The sequence below is a fragment of the Megalops cyprinoides genome, chromosome 5, assembly GCF_013368585.1.
Source record: "Megalops cyprinoides isolate fMegCyp1 chromosome 5, fMegCyp1.pri, whole genome shotgun sequence".
In the NCBI taxonomy this organism is placed as follows: Eukaryota; Metazoa; Chordata; class Actinopteri; order Elopiformes; family Megalopidae; genus Megalops; species Megalops cyprinoides.
In genome coordinates, this window is record NC_050587.1 from 11,167,383 (window position 1) to 11,176,980 (window position 9,598).

The 9,598-nt window shown below is 39.9% G+C and overlaps 1 protein-coding gene across 1 annotated transcript; it reads left to right on the forward strand.

Moving 5' to 3' along the window:
* Positions 1-219: 219 nt before the first annotated feature.
* Positions 220-6,234, forward strand: gsdf (gonadal somatic cell derived factor). The gene is made up of 5 exons (XM_036528742.1): positions 220-356; positions 2,632-2,798; positions 2,925-3,050; positions 3,738-3,874; positions 6,097-6,234. The coding sequence occupies exons 1-5, from the start codon at positions 220-222 to the stop codon at positions 6,232-6,234; spliced, it is 705 nt and encodes a 234-aa protein (XP_036384635.1).
* The last annotated feature ends 3,364 nt before the right edge of the window (positions 6,235-9,598 follow it).

Below are 9,598 nucleotides of genomic sequence, written 5' to 3' on the forward strand. Positions count from 1 at the left end.
TTCCCAGACTACTATGAAAAACACTAATGTTCTGTCTCCCGGTTTGCAACCCTTGAACTTACAAGTCTCTTGACTTTCAGGGCATCAGTGGTGCACAGATCGAGTCTCCTCTTCTTTCAGTTAGGCTGAGCCGGTGCTGTTTTTGATCAAGTTGAGCCTGGGGAGGCATCTTTGCTCGGTTGACTGAAGTGTATCTGACAGACCACCTGCTGGACCACAATGTTGTTTGTGCTGTGCGTGATGGCTCTGCTCTTTGGCTTCCCTCTGGGAGAGGCCTTCGTTCTCCATCCCTCCCAGGGGAAGCCAACAGGAACAGGCACTTCCATCTCAGACATGCCGGTTGTCAAGGCGAACAGGTGAGATTCACACTTCCTACTGTGTATTAACCCTGTGGATAGGACCTCTGAACAACATTATGGGCTGACAGGAGTGTGAGTGAAAACTGAGAGTGAATTACAAATGGTTTGGTAGTAGGCTTTTGCTAACCCTGTCACAAATTAACAATTAGTGTGAGTTTACATTAAAGCAGTCTGTAGATTAAACTATATAAATACAGCATATCTTGGGGGGGCTGATACAGTGCTGGTGTAACACTTACTAAAATAAACACAATGGACATGTAAATATCTAGTGTTTGAACTGCTTGCAGTCAAAGGATGTAGAAGGAATGAAAAAACATAGCATGCCAAAACTATGGAAAAGGAACATGGCAGAAAACCATAGAGATCAATCTTTATCTTGAGATTTTAATTAATAAATGCTTTGTGGCTCCACTTTCTGTGTGTGTATGCAAACCATTGTTTTGTATGCTCCATGGTCTTCTTATTAGGGTGCCTCATCAGCTGCTTAAGTCTGGTATTACATTTTACTATTTAAAATTTCATCACAAGACTGAGGTTGATCTTTTTTCATTTTCTTCAACAAACTGCATGTCTGATTTAGACACCTAGAATGTACCTAGTAAATACGATCATGAATGTAAATGCGGTCATGTAAACTCTGATTTATATGAGATTCTAATGACGCAGTATATAGAAACAGCTTTAAATGCATCACAGGGACACATTAGTTTCTGGCTAGAAGATGGAAGTGATAATCTGGACAAACAAATTCCAGAATGGAAAGCAATTTTTATAAAATCTCAATAATTTAAGAATGATCTAAAATGGGGGAGATTCATGGTCTAGGAATAGTTACTGGACTTTGCTATCATTTATTTTTTCATCCATCTGTATTCAAAATGATGGAACAGGTAACCATATGCCCAAGGGACCTGCTATTTCACTATGTGGATAGAGCTGCAAAATCTGAGATTTTAACCTTCCTCCATTTGAATATATGCATTTGATAACGAAGTGAGTTTTCATTATTTTGCAGCTGTGCAGTCATCCTACATGGAACCATTCCTGGAGCTATATGCAGAATTGTCAAACACGCTTATGCAGCCTATATCCCATATAGAGAGAGTCCATGTGTTCTAAGTTTTACTGAAATTGTATCTCATTGTACACAGTTGGGAATTATATCTGACAGACATCTTCCTGTGTGAGATCTTTGTTGACCGATGAATACCAAAGCCTGAAAGTTACAATGGCTACACCAAGAATGTGTTTCTTTCAGGAGCTTCTCTGGCAGCTGCAGTGAATTTAATGACATGTTATAACATGCTGTTCTTCAATGGCAGAAGCATCAACATCTTTCACTGAGCCTGGCTTTCTCAACCCACACCATTACACCACAGAGCCAGAGTGCAGTTTGTCTTTTAGACTTTTGAAGACAGGCACAGGATATGATTTACATGGATGTGAACTCACTGAGGCATTGTTTCACACCAAAGTGTATTTTAGATTCTGCTGTGTCATTTTAAACTTGAATGCAAAATAGAAGCTTCTAGCATAATAGTGTTATGTCTACATGTCAGATGTTTAATGCTTTGTCTTTAGTGAGGTAGCAACAGTTTTAGGTTGTTCCAGATAAAGTTTTATGTCCTTCCAATTTCAGACTGGAAAATATTTCCGATATAATTCAGCATGAGGTTCTGACATAATTTCCACTGAGTAAGGAAGGAGAAAATTCAATCTTACCACTATAGAGTATTAAATACTTAATTTACTGTGGTGTGATCAGACGAACCAAGGATTGCATTGACTCCGACACATCAGGATAGTTAATAATATCAACATAAAATTGTATGTAGAAATACAAAAAATGTAAAACTTGCTTCATTAGTCAAAGTGAAGGACAAAATGACAGTAGGACAGTAGTGGCAGAGGTGGCAGTTGGACTGAATGCCCCCCAAAGACACCAGCATACAGGTTTGGCATGCCACTCTATGCTGACTTAAAGATCTAACTAGCTGTTGTCATTGATCTGACTTTTCAAATCAAGGCATATTTTTCTCCATCAATGGATAGCATATAATTTTTCAAAATGGCAAACCAATCCCTCTCTATTTCTTTGATTAAATATGGTCTGCTCACATGCTTATTTAAAATCAGGAAACGATTTATTCAACCATTTACAGAAAGTTGTTGTAGAACTTGATTGACACTATGTTACACTGTATAGCATACGTATGTGTGTGTGCATTACCGGACAACAGAGATTTACCACTCTTGATCTTGTCTGTAGATGCCAGGGGGAGTCACTGCAGGCCATCAAACAGAAGCTGTTGAAGGCCCTAAACCTAGATCAGGAGCCTCAAGTTTCCAGCGCTGGACTGCCCAAGCTTAGGGCTCAGTGGAAGGCCGCTTTTGAAGCTGCTTCACAAAGCTCGGTGAAGTCACATGATGCCACTGGTGAGGTCATCCCATGAGATACAAATCAGCCACAGACCATGAATGAAAAATCTGGTGTTAAAGTAAAGGAAATGTTCTATCAATTCTGGTGTTAACTTTGTGAAGTTTGTGTGCTGCCCATTTCAGAACCTCCAACAAAACAGAACCTCCAACACAACAGAACCTCCACACCGGAGTTGCCTGAGAACCAAGACATTGGTAACAACACTGGCCTGCACTGCTATCAGCTGGTTTCACAGATCTTCATAACAGGTTAACATTTTGCTTCAGTCCCATATTGTAAAGAACCACTCAAAGTACAATATAAAGACCAAATACAGCTAAACTTACGTTTCTCTCAGGCTTTGAATCAGTGGTAATGCCTGCAAAATGTGGTGTGTTATTGTATGGTGATATCCATCTGGGACAAGAGCTCCTCCCAGCAAACACTGGGAAACACTTGCAAAGCACACTGTGAAAAGCAGCTTAAAATACAAACAGCTCATTAAATCACTCAAGAATATGTATCCATCCTTTGAGACCTTATGGCCCATCTCAAAAAAAATATCTTTAAAGCTGTGTAAAGTGTAAAGGTTTGCCATAAAACAGAGTTGTTTGCCCATATATGCAATGGATCTGTAAAAAAAGATCATGGGTAAACATGGTAGCTGCCAATTGTTGAATTATGTCTATTAATGATAAAAGCCATATTTCAAAGGCATCCTTTCTGGTGATGTTGCTATGTTCCCGGTGTGCTTTTTTATATAAACATTTTTTTTTTCACTGTGCTCTTTCGTAATTTCGTAAATTCACACACCCTTTATCCCAGTTAGCCAACTCATGTTCATAGCAACCCAAATTATGTTTACTGTAAACACCACACCCCATTCTGATTTCTCTTATAGTACCTGCTGCTGTGATCTGTTCTCTTCAGATTCACCCCTGTTCTCTTTCCACCAGATCTGGGCTGGGAGAGCTGGGTCATATACCCAGAAACCTTCACCTACACTCAGTGCACAGTCTGCACCCCCAACCTGGACCTGACAGTCCCGAGGTACCGAACACACAGCCCCCCCGAGCCAGGCACCTCGTCAGAGGTACAGCACGCCACTTGTTAAAGCGCGGACTCTCTTCTCCGGTTTGAGTGAAAAAGCACCTGAGACTGACTGGTGACCTTACCTGTTATCTCCTCTCCTCAGGGTACAGCAGGGATCATATCTTTTATTCAAGTGTTTGATTAACTGGTGTTATTCAAACCCTGATTGCTTCCTCCATACATATTTCCTGCTGAAGCGAAAAGTTAGTTTTTGAGGAGCAGACGGCTATAGATAAATTAAAGAGATTCAACTTCTGACCAATGTTCATTTATTATTCTTAGTTTGGATTTTTTAAATTCACGACATTAATATCAGGAAAATATTTTAATTGTTAACAACAGCCTTAAATCAGTGGTGTAGTAGAATGGAAATTTTTAAAGTACTATTATGATTTTTTTTTTTTAATAAGAGGCTCATGAGGTTATCAAGGACAAGCTCAGCACGTGCCAAAATGGCAGTGCAATAGGGAGTTTTTAGTTGAAAATATATGAAAGTGTAACTTTTTGTGTGGCTTGACATTTCCTTCCTCTCCCTCTAGCTCAAGAATTTGTGAAAATAATCAGCAGTAAGGTTTTTCTTACATGGGCAAGGCTCAGCAGAGAAGGTTGTAAGACTGAACACCAGGGTGAAATCATAGCGTTCTGATCATAGCATCCATGTCAAGGCTTGATCAGATCAGATTATGGCTGAAATTTATTTGCCTAATAGGTACTCCCATAACGTGCCTAATATCTAAACGGCTAAACCCTCTTACTCAGTGGCATAGTGCTGTGTTTCCCATGGGAACAATTTTCAATTTACCATGCACTAATACTGCTTTAAGCCCTATGTTTGAGGCATCATCTTTGTCAAGAAATTAAACTCTGAAATTGGGACTCAGAAGCAGCCACGCTTATTATATTAGCTCCCTTGTGTGAACACTGTTTGACATTCATAAGTACCTTAGAGGACACTGTAAGTGCTAAGGTTAGCAATAGAAAAGAGATTGTGAAATATACCACCCTATACCACCTATACCACCCTGCCATACAAGCAGCATATTTGTTTCTTAGTACCATTGTAGAATAATGCAGTTTCAGCCAGCTCTTTCACAAAAGTTTGTACTTGTACATAACTTAATGACATAACCATCATACCTTAGACTAGCCCCAATTGTGTTCCTAGAGCCTTCTCAGAATGTCCCTCAGGTGGCAAAGAGGATCTTTGTGGGACAAGTCAGTTGTGTCTCCCACAATGTCATATTACCAGTTCCATCTCAGCCTCCTTGTCCTCCATCTCAACATCCTACACCATCAGGGTCATTGTTTTCTCCAGCTGTGGCTTCAGGCCTCTCCCCTTTACATTTCTTTAACAGTTTAACTTGAAGACTCCACAGGGTTTTTTGTCTGGGCATGAAAGTGTATAAGTTATTGAGGCTACCCTTCATAGGAATAGTAAGCAAGTAAGGTGGTGGCTGGAAGCAAAGCCAATACTTTTTGTTCAGGTTAACAGTCTTGTTCCTAAGATTTGTGATCACATTATACTTTTTGTTGGTTTTGGAATACCTGCAGGTATTGTTTTGCCATATCTCTTAGATGGAAAGGTTTGTCACAGAACTGTAATGTATATGATGCCACACTAGCAATGCAATGGCCTTCCATTAAACTCTAATGACTAGGAGGTGAAACAGATGTTAAGAATGGTTCTACCCATCCCTGCTGTAAAATGTAGGTGTCAGGGACCTAGAGGGCTATAACGTATGCTGCACTCCACTGCAGCCAGTAAGAGCTATAAAATCTGCCAGATTCTATTTCAGTTAATTAAACTGGTCTAAGTTATGTGTAGACGTTTATGTTTATCCAGACCCTTGATATTTAGTAATGAAAATACATATTAGCACATTGTTATCCACCCATGTAATATTTTTTATGTATTAATCTAATGACTTGAATTAAAAGGTTGAGCTGAACACCAGCAGATATTGTGATCCACAGAGACTGAGAGTCTAGAACCTGAGGGGATGCATATTTTAAGGATGTATTACTCACAGGTGTTCTGCCCCACCATGCTTTTTGTTGGTGGGAGAATCCCAGTCAAAGGCCTTTCTATTGTGTTAACAATGTAACAGTGTAACAGGTTTAAGGTTTGGCTAGATTTCCATTACCACTATGAGGTGGGGTGTTTTGTTTTTGGACCAGTGCACCTCTCTAACATCTTCCGCACTCCACTTTCTCTACGTCCAGTGCTGTCAGCCGACCTCCCAGGAGCTGGTGCCGTTCATCTACATGGACGAGTTCAACACGCTGGTCATCTCCTCCGTGCACCTGGCCCGTGGATGCAGCTGCAAACCAGGACCCGACCACCAGCCTGTGCAGAACTGAACAACAGCCCACCAGCTGATCCTGAAAACCACACACAGTTTATAGTATATGTAAGCAGAGGGTTGATATGTTTATAGCCAAGCTTACATCACAAGCTGCTGTTTTCCCCATTCAGTCTGATCTTTGTCAAATACTCCATTGGACACCTCATAGACCTTCTTTGCTGATAAAGCTGTCTGTTTCCAGGCCATTGACATGGGCCCAAGCTGCAAGTTATGCTGCACTGTGATTTAAAGTATGATTTTGCTGATCATTCCACCTTAGCAATTTAGCCCATTAGCTGTAAACAACTGTAATGATTTTTTAAACCTGTTTTTTGCCTAGCATACACAAATATGTACAAGCAAATGGTATATTTTTACTCATCAGAGTCTGACCAAGCTTTCATTTTGCTGTGTTGCTTTTCATGTTTTGGTGTTGATTAAGAACAAGCAGAGACATAGTGTACTTAGCGGGAACATCCTTCATAGCCTTCTGTAATTATACATATAATAAAGGGCATGTCAGCTTAAATCCCCTTAAGTGTAAGTCCCCTTAAGGGATTTAAAATTAATAATCATAAATATCATCATAGCATAATAATATAAAATATCACATTTGTATGCATGCTATTTGTAATGTAAATCTATCAAAGTTCATTCAGATTGCAGGTGCAGATTCATTGTGTTATTTTTTTTTTTAAGCCTTTTATAGTTCATTATTCACATAAACCCAGTGCACATTTCCTGATCCTGCATGTTGGATCTGTTCTAACTCTAAAATATTTGTGTTCCAAATGTTTCATTACTGTTGTAAACCTAATTTTCTAGAACAGTTACTAACTGCTGTTTACCTGAAAGTATACTATTTTCTTGAACATACTTCTGCATATTACTCTTTGAAATACATTATAATGCATAAAAATCACAGCTTCAGTAACAATCATCTATGTATGTATAATTAACATACCTTTATGTAAATGTCACATGTCTTATATCTCAAAAAATAAACATATTTTCATTTTGTATCATTATTTATATTCTTTGCTTTGTCTGATTATTATAAACATCGAAGATAAAAAGAAAAGATGAAAAGAAAATTAATATGAAAGCCTTAAATATGAATAATTTCAGACATAGTTGTTACAGAGTATAACAAGGAAATGACAAACAGTAACTATATCTTTGTTATGATGTATGAAAACCATAAGATTTACTTACTATTAAGTTGCAATAATGAGGATGCTGTTCATTTCAAAAGCGGCCTTGAATTCATGAGGACAAAAAAAACCTTGCATGTCTGAGGACAAAAAAGAATTTGACATTATTTAAAATCATATCAAGTTCTTATGGTCTCTTCCATAGTTAAATGATTTTCTATCCATTTTTTCATGCCCTGCCAGACCTCGGAATGTGACTTGGGTTGACTTTGAATGTGTCTGAGTTGAGTGACAGGTGGGGGAAAAGGGCAGCCTTTTGATTTCTGCTGCTGGGCAGATTGCCTCAGAAGTTTGCCTGCCCCTGAGGCTCATGGCTGAAATATCACAGCTCATTGCGCACTTCAGAGAGGCACGCCAGGGCAAACAAACAGCGGTATACACGCTTTCTCGTTGCACCCTTTTTTTGTATTTGCTGAGGTGCAAAAATGGATTTGGGACATTTCCATCATGCAACCTTGTGAGATCAAACAACAGATAGGACACACACACCTACAGAGGCAAACAAACTCCTTGGGAGTCCTCCGGTATTACCTGATTTGAACTTCGGCATTGATTCGTCTGACATTGTACTGGGTCACGATGGCGCGTTCTTGCTCTGTTGGGCTTTGCTTTGGAGTTGTGTCAGCGCTGCTGTTGTCTGCGCTGGACCTGGGCAGTGGAAGAGAACACCAGAAGAAAGACTCTCTGACAGAGAAGTCCAGAGAGATGGATGCACCATCTCAGTGTGTGCTTAGCTGCACTGCGCAGACCTATAAACAGATGTTGGGCCGAGGAGATGCACGAACGGTGCGGTTCCACACTTCAGCCGCAGGTGGGTACTTTAATAATTACTACCTTTAATAATCAATTTAGGATTTAATACATTTACAGAAATCTGATTGGGGCTGTACCCTTGATTTCAGTTGTTATTGTAATGTGAGAGACATGAAATGAGATGGAGGCAGCAAAATTTCAATCACGTTATATACACTTTTCTCCATTTTGCATTATATGTTGCGAATTGCAGTTGGTTACAAAAGGGCAACAACCAAACTGTCCAACCTGAAGGCTTAATAACATGAAAATGAGGGATAATATATGTGGAACGTGTCTCTATAACGCACAGTTTTATGTTACTATCATATGTTAAGATTTAATTATGTGGTTAAACTAAAATGCTGACACCAGAAAAAAAATGATTACAAGACAGTTTTAATATCATCAGATTAGTTTAGGCTTTCAACCTCCAATAATGCAACGGTATTAGTGACTCAGATATTTTATTATTATTATTTGCAATGTTAATAATGCCTGTGAAGTGTCAGAAAAACTGATATGACTTAAGCCTTGGTCTGTTCCACATTGTTCTGCAGGCGAACTTGGAGAGCACTGCTGGCACACGCAAACAAAGCATGGTTCGGGCGAACGGCTGCAGAGCGCCTACGTTGTGCTACCTGTCGACGTGGCGCACGCCGCAAAGGCGGCTTTCGGACTGCAGCCCACCGTCCCGTTCCGGGAGGGCAGACTGGAGCCGCACAACGGCGAGTCGGCAGTCAGCGACGAATGCGGCCTCCGCTTCGACGCCACAGGATCCTATGCCTCCGGAAAGAATCCGTCGACGTTTTGCGCAAAGATTGTCCCGCAGCAAAACGACCTTGTAAGAGATTTGAGGTGCCCGCCATTCCTTGTTACTGTCTGGTTAAAACAGCATCACGCTCCCACCTCATAAGGAGGTGACAGGTAGATCTGAACAACGCACACAGGGCAGTACGCAGAAAGTGAAGGGCGCATATGGTTAAGTGTAAATACTGTTTCTTCGTGTTCTGTTTTGACATTATGTCCATAGATCCTTTACAGACACTAATAATAAGCTACATATAGGCCTAACTGACTCGGGGTGACCGGATATGACACCTTGATGAGAACACGACATCAAGGTAATCTTTGTCCTGTATACGCTTGAGCAGGGGAAAAAAGCTGTTTAGCTCGCTGTGTAAAGTGTGAGGTTATTGTTGTCAAGTAAGCTAACAAGTTGTCCCTACATTTTTGCTGAATATCACCTGTCATCCCACATTTAACCAAAATGTATTCCTTCCACATTTATTGCATTTTCAGTTGCAACACTAAATATCTAATTTATCTTCCAAAGGTATTATAATTAATGTCACAAAACAAAAACTATAAAAC

Bases quoted from the DNA above. Each gene is read 5' to 3' on its own strand.
- gsdf (XM_036528742.1), top strand. From the start codon at position 220: ATGTTGTTTGTGCTGTGCGTGATGGCTCTGCTCTTTGGCTTCCCTCTG. The intron at 357-2,631 runs GTGAGATTCACA...TCTTGTCTGTAG, and splicing joins CCGGTTGTCAAGGCGAACAG to ATGCCAGGGGGAGTCACTGC. The intron at 2,799-2,924 runs GTGAGGTCATCC...TGCCCATTTCAG, and splicing joins GAAGTCACATGATGCCACTG to AACCTCCAACAAAACAGAAC.